This window comes from Harmonia axyridis, chromosome 6, assembly GCF_914767665.1.
Source record: "Harmonia axyridis chromosome 6, icHarAxyr1.1, whole genome shotgun sequence".
In the NCBI taxonomy this organism is placed as follows: Eukaryota; Metazoa; Arthropoda; class Insecta; order Coleoptera; family Coccinellidae; genus Harmonia; species Harmonia axyridis.
In genome coordinates this window covers 10,729,556-10,744,838 of record NC_059506.1, presented here as the reverse complement: position 1 = coordinate 10,744,838, position 15,283 = coordinate 10,729,556, and the positions used below count along the sequence as shown (strand labels likewise).

The window sequence follows — 15,283 nt, the reverse complement described above, 5'->3', positions numbered from 1 at the left end:
CTCCTTTACCGCTTCAGAGATAGCCATGTACTCTGCCTCGGTACTAGAAAGCGCAACTGTTTTTTTGTTTGCAACTTTGCCAGGAAACCACGGAACCACAAAATTTGAAAGCATACCCTGTGTATGATTTCCTATCAATAGAATTGTTGCCCCAATCGGCATCTACAAAGCCTACTAGTTCCATGTTTTCCTTTGAAAATCGCAAGCAATAGTGTTTAGTACCCTTTAAATATTTTAATATGCGTTTAGCATGCTTCCAATGTAGTTGACTATATGACCGATTGAATTGGCTCAAGTAGCTTACACTAAATGCAATGTCTGGCCTAGCTATAACTGCCAAATACATAAGACTCCCTATCAAATTCTGATAAGGGTACATGGAAGGTTGATCTTGATCACCATTTTCTAGACTAATATTGCATTCCATAGGTGTTTTTATAATATTACATTCTGACATATTAAATTCATTCAAAATTTGGTCAATGTAAGATTCCTGATTCAATGTTAAAATACCCTGTTCCTTATCATAATTAACATTCATACCAAGACATTCTCTGACAACACCCAAATCTTTTACTTTGAATATTTTGCTTAATTCGTCCTTTAAATTACTAGTTTCCATTACATCATTGGAAAAAATGAAAAAATCATCCACATATAAAGTTATGACTATAAAGCTATTTTCAACCTTTTTGGAAAAAAGACAAGGTTCATATTGAGATTTACTATATCCCAATTCTAATAATACTGAATTAATTCTATCATTCCAACACTTAGCTGACTGCTTAAGACCATAAATTGCCTTATTAAGCTTCAAAACTTTACATTTATCAGATTCTGAGCATATAAAACCTTCAGGTATTTTCATAAAAACTTTTTCTGACAAATTTCCATTTAGAAAGGCTGTTTTTATGTCTAAATGCCTTATGTCTAAATTTAATTTGACTGTTAATGCAAATAAAATTCTAAGAGTGGAATATCTGACTACAGGAGAGAAAGTCTCATTGTAATCAATTCCATACTTTTGTGTAAATCCCTTTGCGACTAACCTTGCTCGATATTTCACTTCTCCATCAGCACTGGACTTCCTCTTGAAAATCCATCTTGAATCGACAACAGTGACATCTCTCTCCGTTTCAACTAATTCCCATACCTGATTCTCTTCAAAAGACTGTAGTTCCTCTTCGATGGCACTTTTCCAAAAAATACTATCAGGACTGGATAAAGCCTCTGAAACAGATTTCGGAGAACCTATTGCACTGTTATGTCCACCACATGCATATGTTACGAAGTCTGGATCCACTTTCTTTTTTCTCTGTCTTTGAGATCTTCTAGGTTGATCGTTTGATATACCTGAAGTAGTTTCAGGTTCACTGTCGTCCAGTTCATCTGTTGGTTGACCATTTTCTTTGAAATCTTCCATTTTTGATGCGGAGACCCCCACTGAATCTGTCACCTCTTGAACTGGTTCTTCGATGTTTAGAGCAACACTCTTCTTTATGTTCTCCATTATTGTGACATCTCGACTGATGAAAACTTTTCGGCTGTTTGGGTTATAAAGTCGGTTTCCTTTGGTGTGATCATCAAATCCTACAAGGATGCATTTGACGGCCTTTTTATCCCATTTCTGCCTATTCTCTTTTGGGACATGAGACATTGCGGTACTTCCAAATACTCGTATGCTACTAATGTCTGGCCTTTTGTTGTGCCACATTTCATATGGAGTTTTTGAAATACTAGAGGTAACTGAACGATTGATTAGGTGGCAAGCAGTTTTACTCGCTTCAGCCCAAAATTGCTTACCTAGGTTTTGGTCGAAGAGTAAACATCTTGCTCTTTCTACAATCGTCCTATTGAACCTCTCTGCCATACCATTCTGCTCTGGAGTATAACTGTTTGTCCTTTGATGAACAATACCATTGTTTTTGAGATAATTTTGGAAATCTCTACCAATGTACTCCCCTCCATTGTCTGTTCTCAGAATTTTTATTCGTTTATTCCTCTGTTTTTCTACTAGGCATCTGAACTGGTGAAACTTCATCCTTCGATTTTAAAAAATAGATGAAACACATTCTTGAGTAATCATCTATGAATGTGAGAAAATACCTTGAGCCTCCTATAGATAATTTTTCATGAGGTCCACAGACATCACTATGAATAATCTCCAATACGTCACTGGCTCTACTTCCTTTTGCTGGGAACGGTAATCTATTTTGTTTTGCCTCGCAACATACCTCACAATTAGATTTCTGTATTTTTTCTCCAAGTTTGAACGGTGGCATACCTTCAACTACTTCTGGCATTTTTATTAAGAAATCCGAGTTGATGTGCCCTAGTCTCCTGTGCCATAGATCTGGTGTAACCATTGGAGCGGCCAACAATGCTGTTGAATTCTTGTTATTCAATCTCAGCTTGTATACATTGTTCTTCAAATCAGCTACTCCAACAAGAACGTTATTTTTATTAAAAATTTCACATCCTGTGTCATGGAAATTTACTCTGGCTCCGTTTCTAATTAATTGGCTAACAGAGACCAGATTCGTGGTTAGTCCTGGAATGAAGTGTACGTTTTGTAAAAGTACATTAACACTTTTTCCTCTCACCATAGTTTCCATTCTGACATAACCTGCACTTTCGACTGCAATTTTGGCCTCATTCGCACATAATATTTCTCTTAATTCTGGCTTCCGTTTGTCAATGAGATTGTTATCACTTGCTGTAAGGTGAAAACTGGCACCGCTATATACCAGTCAGTGTTGCTAAAAGAACCATTAGCAAACACGGCACTCAAAGCGTAAGTTACCTTTTTGTTTAGACACTGCGACACATAATGTCCTTTTTCCTTACATTTGAAGCATGTGATATTACTACGATCCTTTTTGTTCACGTTATTCTCAAATCTTTGGTTATTCTCATTGACGTACGACCTACTGTTCGAATCGCTGCTTCTTCCGCCATCTCTGGACCATCTCTGGAACTGTTTCCCTTTTCGTGCGTTACTTTTAGCAGAAAACGCTTCTCCATGCCCCTGGCTACCGCCATCTGCGTGCATATCGAGCAATTTCGATTTAATGGCATCTGTTGTTATTTTAATACCAGAGTGTTCAACAGCCATAATCATCGGTGAATATTTCGGGGGTAAGCCTGCCAAGAGTAATGATCCGACCCATTCATCATCAATGTTGAAGCCCGTTCTTTTCAACTTTTGCGATGTTTCGACGACTTGAGTTATGTAACTCTCCATAGAATCATGGTTCTCCAATCTGGCTGATATTAAAGTCCTTAAAAGCCCGATCTTTCTGGTAAAACCGCTATCGTCGTACAGATTTTTAAGTTTCGTCCATACTTCTTTAGGAGTTTTTGCATCTCTCACGTGGGTGTAAAGCGATGGTTCCATTGTCAATATTAATTTTGCCTTTGCTTTGGCTAATAAAACGGAGTCCAATTCACTGCCATCAACGCACTTATCCAGCCCTTCGAGTACTAGCACGTTTTCAATGGCGAATACCCATTCCTGGTAATTTTCGCGTCCGTTTAGCTTTGGCACACTGGCGAAATAATTAACTGCTGCCATCTTGAATTATTGTTCGTCTGTTTCACAACACTATTTCACAATATATATAAATGTACTTACGTAGTGGAACGTTCCCGACCGATAAACTATTATAAAAAGTCTAGATTGCACGCGATGAGAACGCACGTGGGCACATAACCTGTTATAAATTAAACGCACTGTTTAATAATTAAAAGTCTTTAATAAAATATAGGAAATAACTGTGTAGTAAACACACTGACAAATATACAATAATACTCTTCAACAACGGCCAACGAGAGAAAAGAGCGAGCATAGCTTGCACATGGCCTATCTAACAATTACACAGAATAAATATACAACTGCGCATGCCGCGCATAGAAATACTACAAGACAACTTATATTACTTATGTACTGGGTAAATATTTCAACAAAATATAGCATTATTATAACATGCTAAAGAAGGACTTAAGGAGATAGGTGATTGTTGTCGTTTTCAACCTACAAAAAATATGCTCGATTCGATGGATAGTGAAAATTTATATATGGATGTTAAAGATACTGATTTTTCAATTATTTTTTTTATGTTCAACTGTAGTACCTATTTCATTTCTTTATTTAATGTTATTTTTATCCGAAAGATTTTAGTTTTTATTTCTATTTATATCCTTTTATTTAAATATATAAATTTGTTTGTTTATATTTGCTATTTTGATCCTATTTGTTTTTGTTCGGTTTTTTTTTTTCCTTTTTTTTGTCGTTCAAATTTTGAAATAAAATCTTGTTTTATTTTCGAATCTGAACGCATCTGTATTGTATATCCTATTCATGAAGTAAAATTTACCATAAGAGACATTAGAATAAAGTGTATTCTGAATAATGTTAAAATCTAATGCAACGCCATATGTGAAATTTTGTCAGAAAATATGTAAGTAGATGTTTAGTAGATTTCTGAACGGTGTTGGTAGTTTTTAAGTAGATTTCTGCGGCAAGTTTAGTAGATTCACCATATTTCAATCTGGTCACGCTGGCTCGACGCCCTGTTTACTGGAACACATAGACAAATAAAGAGAAGACTGACGACTGCGTAGAGTCGTTTGAAATGTTGATGCTAGCGACCCGAGGGACAGGGTTAGGAACTAATGTATCGCTATTTCACACAAAAACATATTTCATCCTTATCTGCTGTAAATGATGAAATGTTTTCGGCGTAAATTCCAACCTCTCTATTGTGTTTCAGTTCTCTCCTGATTTTTATTTTCTTGCAGGTTCAAGTTTGTTAATAATAATAACAATCTTTATTTCAGAAGGTAATCATTTACAAAAAAAGAACAAATAAAACAATGTCAAAAACTCTTTAGATAAAAAAATCCTAAATTTTAGAGGGTTACAGTTGAATTAAATGATCATGTAGGTATGTATTTTTCGTATTTTTTGAAATTTTCCTGCGTTTGAATATTTGCTGGCAACGCATTGAAGAATCTTAGGCTTATATCTTCTAGTTTTTTCGTATGTATGATAATTATAAATATAAAGCACCTTTTGTCATAACTGATCAGCATTTTATCATATCATATCATGTTGCATCCAAAATTGTCAAGGGTTCAACCACGAGCAAGCACTGTTTTAGACCTCCAACTAGAATTTTTGAATGGGATAAAGCAAATGAAGCTATTCTATCCAGCAAATATTAATATGAGTATGAGTAAAATATGTGGGGACCATATCAGTGAGGACAATTTTTTCAATACACCTAAAACAAGACTTTTACCTTCATCCCTGCCAGATTTTCCAAATTATGCACTGCTTCAAGATCAGAATAATTTAATTAATTGTGTACCGAGTACTAGTTTAACAGATTCAAGTTTAGATAGGATCAGAAATAACCAACCGAATACTGATACTGTTTTCCTTTTTGTGAAGAAAAGACCAGGCATTTTAAATCAAATTAATATCAAGAAAAAGAGTAATTTAACAAAGAGAAATTTTTTTTATTAGTACCTAAATGTCTAAGGGAGCAGTTGTGACGATTTAAGAAAACGGAGCTATATTTTCTCTTCATATTGTTTTATTGCTATCACCTCATATACTTTCAATAAAAGTCTCTTCAGGATCACTATCAATTTTTCACTTTGTTTCAGGGTTCAAAAGGCTTACGTTTGAGTTCTGCCAAAGAATTGAAGATTCCATTCAATCCTTCGATTTTCTGGATATTTGTCAGTAATCACAAAAATAATTATTTTATTGTCAATCTTCAAATGAAATGTTTCCTTCTTTAATATTTAAGTGGTATAATACGATATATATATAATTTGATTCAATTATTTCATTAATTTCTGTTCACAAATATCAATTTGTATAATTATGTGCAATAAAAAGTATGTCAAAATTCGTTGAGTATTATGATTTAACTAAAAATTAAGTTGGATGCAAAATCTCACCGAAATATTGAAAAAACTGTAATTGATATTACAGTTTTTTCACAAATTTCGGTGCTGGTTTTCATTCAAATTGTGAGTTGTTTGGAATTATGAAATAATAAGGGGCCAAATGCGCAGAATCAACATCATTAGTTCCATTCCCTGCCCATAAGGTCGCCACAATCACGCTTATTTATTTTACCGCTGAGTCGTCACTCTTTTCCTCCTTTCTCTATGCTGGAACACTACAAGTGCTGCGCTTCGGTACGCTTCGGAGCTCCTGACGTTGGCTGGAAAGCACCTGGACTGGGCGTTAGAGAGAGACCATTGATATCGGTGTATTGTGACAAGGATGGAAGTTTAAAGGCAAAACATTGGTTTTCTGAACTGATTGTATGTGTTTTCTTGTGGTGATTACTGATTTTCAAACAATTTACTGAGTATATCCAACAGAGGCGATCCATAACATACAGTGGAGGTGATGATATTGGGTTATTCACCTACCCAATGATTTACTGAGTGTTTGTTGGTGTTCCGGTGCTTATTTTAGTACTAATAAACAATTTGAAGTATCTCTGCTTCGAGAGTAGCTTATAATTGTGTTGTTATATCCAAAAAAGGGTTGGACGTGACATTTAATAGGTAAGAAAACAAGAAGGGATTTATCGTTTGTTTTATTGAATATTTTCACAGGTTTCCGAGAAATTGAATTGAATGGGTGATGGAAATATGGAGTAAAGACAAAAACCTTCTGCCACAACCGTAATATGTAGTAATCACTTCAAAACAGAGGAATTTTATGTCAATCCATATATGGAACCAAAGTTTTGAAGGAAGGAGCCATACAATTTTGATATTGAGAACATGTGTTACTAAAATAATAATGAATACTGTACAGCAAATTCCTGCCATTCATAAATACGGAGTTATGAATTTTTGACCATGTTATTCCAGTTTCGAAGCCCTGATTCGAATCTCTTCGTCGGATGTTACACATAATTTTTTTATATTGATATTTATTATATGTTTTTTTTCATATGTGCTTGCATATTTGACGATAAAAGGAATATAATAAACCCATGTATAAAATTTGCAGTACTTTTTCAAACCGTTAGAGTATAGAGGAACGTAAGGCTGAATTTGTCCTTTGATAGGAAAAATATGGCACATTTATTCCCAATAACACTAACTAATTCATTTCCTCAGTCTATTTCTAAAAATATTTCGGCTATTTTTTCTGAAGATAAAAGATATAAAAATTTCATAAATTTTCTTTTGTGTTTTTACTTATCACAAATTTTGAATTTCCCAAATCTCAATTACACTTGTAGCTACATTATATCGAATATAAATTTAATTATCTATAATATTATTGATATACTGAACTATCTAAAAACTCTGGAATAGAAATTCAAAAATATTTTCTTTCATGTAGTACTCAATAAAATTCATCTTTTTCTGAAAGAAATTTTAGATAACATGAAAATCTGTACCAAACAATTCATAAATGTGATTCATTTAGCTATTTCAATACTATTCTCATCCGAATATCTCAATATTTTTCCTAAAAAAAATTAAAAGCGCGTCATTCCCATAGCCATATCAATTCTATTTCCATCCGAATAACTCAATATTTCTCATTAAAAAATTAAAAACGCTTTATTCCCATAGCCATTCAGCTATTTCAATAATCAACTAATGCGAAAAACTCAATATTTCTCAAAAAAAAAAATTAAAAACGCGCTATTCCCTTATGCCCGCCACTCACGAAGCGTTTTTTCGAGCGTTTGGTAGCAAGCGTCGAAGAGATTCCAGTCAGGCAGTCAAGTTCATACTCTGATTTACAGTCGTATGGCCGTGACCCGAGCTGTCTGACTGGAATCTCTTCGACGCTTGCTACCAAACGCTCGAAAAAACGCTTCGTGAGTGGCGGGCATTAGTAAATTCGCATTTTCTGCCTTTTTAATTCCATCCTTCACAACATCTCTCTCTCTCTGCGATAGTCTGCAGAGCGAAGCGAGTAGAAGCCACGTGAGGGCCCGTCCATGTTATTATAGGTCTATGTGATTTACAGAATTTTGAATCTAGAAGATCAATAGCAAAGTCGCAATATTCGAAAAGATAATGAAATATTGGAATTCTTGTCCTGAACAGACTTTTTTCTGATGCAGGAAAAAAATTACAAGACATATAATTCTAACAGTTTATTACAATAAAAACGAAATATTTGTAGGATTGCACTCTCGAAGAGTTGAATTGGAATTGTTAATCCACATAATAAAACCCAGATGGTAAACATTTCTTAATTCATAACGAATCAACATCCCAACATATTTCATCACATTAAAGCATTTTCAATACAATGCATAAGCCACTGAAAGCAATATGCCTCAGAGCCTAGTGAGTAACTTATGATAACCATATTTGAAGAAATCCATATCTTTCAAACATATATTGCCTCAGTCAGTGAATCGAAAAAAATTCGCCGGACCCAAAAAATCCGCAAATCGGATTAAAATCTGCCGATTAGCAACACTGATCCTGACTCTCTTAGGCCTCTCAGAAGCTTAGAGATTGTGCGAATTAGGAGAACCGGTTGTTTTTTGTGAATGGTTTGTTAATGTGTCCCATCGCCACTTCAGACACAGCACTGTTTATTTTTACCCAACAGAGAATTGTTGGACAGCCTCCCTGAACTAGAAAATTTCTTTCCTGGTCTGAGGCTCAAACTTCTGACCTTCGACTTTGGGCTATGCTATAACTAATGAATCACACAAAATAATGAATGAACTTTGGAATTCATACAAATTTCTGCCATTTTTGATTTATTTATTTCACTCTACTGATATAAGAATGTTTCTTTGGAAAATATATATTATGTATTTTCAACTGGAGCAAACTTGATATAAATTCCAGATTTCAACGATGTGCTTTGCATCATGGTTCTTTATATTCAAATTTGGTAGATATAAAAACTATTTGTTGAATGATTGGTCATAGCTTAATGAATTCAAATTAATTTTCAAATGGAGTGACTACTGAAAAAAAAACAAACAAGTAAAGGCAAAAATAATAAAATACAAAAAGCATTCACATTTGAATTCTGCAGACTGTACATACACATACCAATAAAATAATCTCAAATATGACATATTTAATTCAATATAATATTACTCAAAACATTATATAGGTAAGCTTATTCACAGAATATCATCAATCATATTAATACCAGAAGACATCAAATAAGTTGTACTTCACCATTTTTAACCAAATTACTTATACTATTGTAAGAAATTATCATTTGAGAGTCATTATTAACATACACTGTTTCATCTTCATTACCTTCATCAATAACTATACTTTCAATATTAGCTTTAGATTTCAAAAAAACAAAACTATGTAAATTAGGCTGAATTATATGATTTTTCCATTCTGTAGGTATTGTTGAATGAACCTTCATGATATTATCAAAATGTTTATCTAATCCTTCTTTATAATTTTTTGCAAAATTTAACTCTGACTCAGTCAAATAACAGTCTTCACCCATTACTGTTCTTTCATTCTCTTGTTTCAAAACGTATTCAACGAACATTTCAATTTTTTCCAACCTTATACGAAGGTAACTACAAACTAGATATTTTAAACGTTCAACTTCAAGCTGATGTATGCTTTTTTTTAAATCCTTATCACTAGTATTGTTCAAATTTTCCTCCATTGCTGTTAACTGTCCCAACAGAAGCTCAATATACTCAATTTTATTCGGTAAAATTTCGGGTGAGAATTTTTCGTTCAGCCAAGCTTCCTCAATTATTTGTATCAAGGCTGCTGGACTGAGAACAATTTCGTTTTCTGCATCTTGGGAATCTAATAAATTATCAATATATTGTTCAACCTCCATATTTAGATTAATTGAGTATTAAAAATCAAAAGAATATTTAAAATATTCAATTCCAGGTTCTCTTTTTATTATAGGTTATGTTTTGTCATAGAACAAGTATGTACTTGTATGTATGTGTATGTATATACTTAATCTATGTGTTTTGTGTCATAACACTCATAACCAGAGACAGACCTATTTAGTATTACGCATAGACCTAAAAATTCAATGCTAAAAACAAATTTTTTTTTTTTTTGTACAATGACATACTCGCTAAGTAGGATTGAGATAAAAAATGAAACTTGTGTATCTGCTTTATTTTCCTTATTTATCTTTGACTTGATACTAATCTTTAGTAACAGTTTAAGGACACAACCCACATAACTTAAGAATCAAACTATCACTGACGATTGACACCATTATCGGTGTTCAACGAAACAATTCAACATATCATGAGTGGATATCAAGTGTTTGCAGGCAACGAATATAAAGAATTAATAGGAATCGTATTAGGAGTAATACATCCTTAATATAAATTACAATACAAGTACAGCCAGCAAACCATTCCAGAGAACGAACGCTATAAACTGTACTAGGATCATATTAACAAGTTATATTCATTTCGTCAATAGGAGAGACCTACGTCCAACAATGGACGCAAAGGGTTTGTAAGACGATGATTCATTTCGTATGGAAGATAAGGATAGATACATTGTTTAGAATATAGGGTTCAGATTCAGTAATTATATGTACAAGTTTTCACTATGAATTCTTTTATATAGATATATTCTCATCAAAATCTTACGTACCCTCTTGCTGACACTAATAGATGGTTCATTTGCTTTTAGAGGAAGCTTTATATGAAATAATTTCACCTGAATATTCCCCACTTTTCACCATTTAGGCAATTGAGGTTTTGGTTGGTAGTCTTTTATACAGAAAGTAAAATTATATCCCAAAAACCTAATTGCCCAAACATAAGAATTGGTGGTTTTATTGTTTACTAATCTGCTATATTTTCGAATTACAGACTGATGTTCCTGTTTATTACTGTTATTTCAAAATTCAACATGTCAGAAATTTTTCTATCCTATTAAGTGGTAGCACACAATGATTTTTAATAAAATATAACAAGCTATCATAAATATATAGGCCAATTCTTAAAAAAAATTTTTTGTTTTATCCTTTTATTGGTATACGCCTTTATTATGCTCTATCATTAGTTCTGAATATTGCTCCAATTAAATTATTATTCCTCTTGATTATGCATGTCCTATCATCACTTTCATATGATATTATGGGATTATCATTTTGAGGTTCTACTTTTGCAGCAAGCGTTGCTATAGCTGCTATAACTCCTGAACTATCAACTGAAGCTTTCCCTTTTGCTGAAAGGTGAAATTATATTCATAAATATCTAATTTTTTTTAATTTAAGAATACCTCCCAATCCTAAACCATGATCATCTGAAAACACACATCCATAAATACCTGGTTGGGATAACCTTAAAAAATATCAATCAAATCAAATTTCAAATGAGATTAACAATCGAAAGCAAAATCATTAGCTACTCACGTCTCATCCATTACTCTATCAAGCGAATTTTCCATTATGTTATATCAACAAGTACCGATTATTAATTATTATATTGTATTAACTGTCACGCCTTAGGGCCACTTTAAGATGCATAGAATATTCTATGCATAGAATCATACACCTTATATCATATATTTTGATATTAGGTCTATGCATAGAATGCATAGAATATTCTATGCATCTTAGGCCAGTTGTATTTAGTATTCTGTGGTTGTACATTTCAAGCAGTGTTGCCACAGACACGATGTGAAGTTTCGGTAGAACGATAGTAAAATTTCGGTAGATTTCGTAATTTATCGGTGGATTATTTATATATACGTTATTTTCATAGAATATATTGCTAGAGTATTATCTGTGGTTATTTTGCCCATAGGCGTCAAATAGAGGGGGGTTTAGGAGTTGGAAACAATGCTATTTTCAATAATCATTATTTATTCACAAAGCCGTAAATAACGCTAGGAACTTTATTGCACTACAAATGTTTCCAATCATGAAATAAATGAAAAACAACGGATTATTCAAAATATCTGCATATAAGTAACTTACAAATTGAAAATAAGAAACAAAACAAAGAAATAAATAATAAAACGATCGTCTTTGTCTAAGTTTCAACAGCAAGCGCAAATATGAAATATGATGATTTACAGTTTTTACCGTTCGGTGTTCCCCGATAGCGGGGTTCCCGGGAGGCAATTGACCCAATGATGAAAAGAACTACTGAATGCAGTGCCTACTATTAGCGAAAGATAGAAATCTATTTTCCAGCAAACTCTTATCATATTCTGTTTAGCAGTTGAGATAAAAATTGTTATATTATGAGAAAACTTTGGTTCATCGAAGTTTTGGAAAAATACGGTAGATTTAAATCTCAATCGGCAGAATGGTAGATTTTATCCAAAATCGGTAGATCTACCGAAAATTCAACGCTCCACACAAAAAAAATTGCTAGGCATGACCTTGGGACTAGGGCTGGGACTTTTTCGCCTTTTTGTATTCGAATATTCGTTCTTAAATTTAATCGATTATTCGAATAATTTATTCAAACAAATACTTATGCTTGATTATTCATGAGTAGTCATGAATTACTATTCGTTTAATATTCAACGAGTATTCAGTGATTATTCAATGAGTATTCAGTGATTATTCAATGAATATTCTATGATTATTCAGTGATTATTCAATGAATATTCAGTTAATATTCAGTGATTAAACTCATGTTTTAATGAATCAATATAATCCGCGCGTTTTGATCAGTGAATAGGTATACCCTTGACGACGTGGTATAAACGTTATGGTATTTCGCCTCATATTGCGATAATTTCCACAGTAACGTAATTGGATGTTTGCCGAAAAAAAATTAATGTCAAGCTAAGTTACATTTTGCAGACGGCAGCGCTACGATTACAGTTCTATTAATAAATAAGAAATTGAAAATTGTATCTATATTTTTATAATACGAACCTCTTCACTCGACGTATTTCGCGAAACACCACTCGAGTTGCGCTCTCGTGACTCGGTGTATAATCGAATATTTTCTATGCTCCTATGATAATATAACTGTTTAATTAATTAACAGGTAATACTGAACACAGTTTACTATTATCTCATGCATAAATGTAAAATAGTATATTGAGCAACAAATGGGGAAAGTCCAACTTTTCTCGCGAGTGTGGAAGTTTGTGGCACGAGCCTGAAAGGCGAGTGCCGCAAACACACGAGCGAGAAATGGACTTTCTCCACATGTTGCACACTATACTTTTCCTACAACTGCACAAATTTCAATAATTCAAGTAATGGACGAGTTCAAATAAAAATGACCTTCGTTGACAGTATGTGCTAATTTATTGCGTTTCCATAAAAAAGACTCATTGGTCTATCAAGCGAGGTGTTGGCAAAGTGCCGTGGGGAATAATATTTCCCACGGTATGAGCAATACATAGTTTTGAAATTGAGTAAGCTATGAAGAATACGCTACTTTCCATAGCAGTTGTAGGAAAACGTTTGTTATTTTTGGAAAGTCGGGAGTACTCTGGTTTTACTGAAAAAATGGTCATATTTTTGTAAAAATAAGACTGTTATTTTTAGGGAAAACAACTTTATAACTTCTATGTTCTATGATCTACGTTCTATGTCTGAGATTCTAACCTAAGACTAGTTCATGTGGTATTTGTGAGTTATTTTAGAATCCCGAAGAAGTGGCATTGTTTTTGATTTCTTACAGGTTAGTAAGCTATTTCTTTTTATTTTATTTCTTTGTATTACTTTGTATAATATTATTTCTTTTTTGTATGTTATTATGTTATATTTTAAACTAAACAAAATAAATCTTACAGATTCAAGACATCAAATCGTCTATTTCTTTGATTATAAAAATAAGAATTGATTACATTCTTATAAATCAAAAACGTAAGCTATAATGACGACAACCATGGAAATTTGCATCGCTTTGGAAGCATCAAATACTGATAAGAAGAAAAATACATACAAATTCAAATGGATCCAAACTACGGGAACAGAAAAAACATATTATGAAATACCAGAGGACAAACAGGATATATCTGACCATCATGAACTTTTGGCTCTACCGAAGGTGAAGAATATCTTGAAATCGATTAAAGCAAGAGGTTCATTTCGTACGAGCGTCTTTTCATTAACCCCGGAGTTGAAAGAAATATATTTTGATGCCGAAGAAGATGTGATGTTTGAGGATGAATATTTACAACTGATTTATTCACCCGCATACGTGAGAACAGTATTTGGACAAGAATAATCAGAACCACAGGATACGGTAGAACTTCCAAGAAAAAGCAAGGAGAATAAAAAGGATTTTAAGAAGATAAAGGAGGATTTTGTGCTGAATAATTTTGATGGTAAGAGTGTTTCAGTTGATTTATGGTTAGAAAAATTCGAGACGGAATGCACGCGTTGTGAAGTAGAAGAAGATAGAGACAGAATTTTGATTTTACGGTTGTTTATGGATGGAATAGCGAAAGAATGGTTTGATTCTAAATTAATTAGATTAGGTTTAGACAAAAGTTTTCAAATATGGAAAGAGAATTGCTTAGAGAGTTTTTGTGAAACGAGTTGGCATAAATATAGAGAGGCGTATTCATTTAGGTATATAGGAGGAAGTTTAGTGGACTATGCTTTTAGGAAAGAAAATTTGTTGTTAAATCTCCGAAATAATTTTCCAACTGACATATTAATTGATTTAATTGTCACGAGTTTGCCAGATATCTTACAAGATAGAATTAATCGATCAGAAGTAACAACTTTCGAGAAATTATTGGGTGAATTGCGAAAGCTAGAAAGTTCAAAAAAATATGATAACGGTCGAAATAAAGATAATCATAGAATGACTAAATCTGCCGAACAAATTCCTTCCTATTCACAAACAAATAGAAAACCAATTAAGAAGGAACCATGCTCAATTTGTGAGAAGAAGGGCTTCTCAGGTAGATTTCACCTAGAAACAGTCTGTCGGCTAAATAATAAATCCAATAATGTCGAACAAAAGAACATACCTGGAAACATAAGAACGGTAAACAATGTTGGGATACAGGATGAATTAAATGAGGCCATTTCAAACCAAAAAAAACTAAGACTGTTGCCAATGATAAAATTGAAGGTGTTTATAAATAATAATGAATTATGTGGAATTTATGATTCGGGCTCAAATGTTAGTCTTCTGAATTCCAAAGTAGCAGAAAAGTTATGTCTACATATTCAAGAGAATAGAAACACATTCAAAACAGTCAGTGGCAGGGCAAATTTTTCAGGAAAAATAATTATAAAAATGAGAATCGATAATATCGAAAAAGAAGTTGTACTTTTTGTGGTTAATGAGAAAAATTTCGA

The 15,283-nt window shown here is 33.0% G+C and overlaps 2 protein-coding genes and 1 long non-coding RNA gene across 3 annotated transcripts; 1 reads left to right on the top strand and 2 right to left on the bottom strand.

Annotated features, from left to right (window-relative positions):
* Window positions 1-6,234: 6,234 nt before the first annotated feature.
* LOC123682246 lies at window positions 6,235-7,043 on the top strand. The gene is made up of 2 exons (XR_006747800.1): window positions 6,235-6,594; window positions 6,646-7,043. It is a non-coding gene; the product is annotated as an uncharacterized LOC123682246 (long non-coding RNA).
* A 2,048-nt stretch (window positions 7,044-9,091) lies between these two features.
* Window positions 9,092-9,968, bottom strand: LOC123682311 (DNA replication complex GINS protein SLD5). Its single transcript, XM_045620870.1, has one exon. The coding sequence runs from the start codon at window positions 9,848-9,850 to the stop codon at window positions 9,191-9,193; it is 660 nt and encodes a 219-aa protein (XP_045476826.1). The 5' UTR covers window positions 9,851-9,968; the 3' UTR covers window positions 9,092-9,190.
* An 824-nt stretch (window positions 9,969-10,792) lies between these two features.
* Window positions 10,793-11,565, bottom strand: LOC123682312. Its single transcript, XM_045620871.1, has 3 exons — window positions 11,405-11,565; window positions 11,272-11,333; window positions 10,793-11,217 (listed from the first exon to the last, which is right to left on the bottom strand). The coding sequence occupies exons 1-3, from the start codon at window positions 11,437-11,439 to the stop codon at window positions 11,036-11,038; spliced, it is 279 nt and encodes a 92-aa protein (XP_045476827.1). The 5' UTR covers window positions 11,440-11,565; the 3' UTR covers window positions 10,793-11,035.
* Between the last annotated feature and the right edge of the window lie 3,718 nt (window positions 11,566-15,283).

What these genes read in the sequence shown, in the direction of transcription:
- LOC123682312 (XM_045620871.1), bottom strand. Translation starts at nt 11,439, where the DNA reads ATGGAAAATTCGCTTGATAGAGTAATGGATGAGAC. An exon ending in GATAGAGTAATGGATGAGAC is followed by an intron (nt 11,334 to 11,404) that starts GTGAGTAGCTAA and finishes ATATTTTTTAAG; the next exon opens with GTTATCCCAACCAGGTATTT. An exon ending in TCATGGTTTAGGATTGGGAG is followed by an intron (nt 11,218 to 11,271) that starts GTATTCTTAAAT and finishes TTCACCTTTCAG; the next exon opens with CAAAAGGGAAAGCTTCAGTT.
- LOC123682311 (XM_045620870.1), bottom strand. Translation starts at nt 9,850, where the DNA reads ATGGAGGTTGAACAATATATTGATAATTTATTAGATTCCCAAGATGCA.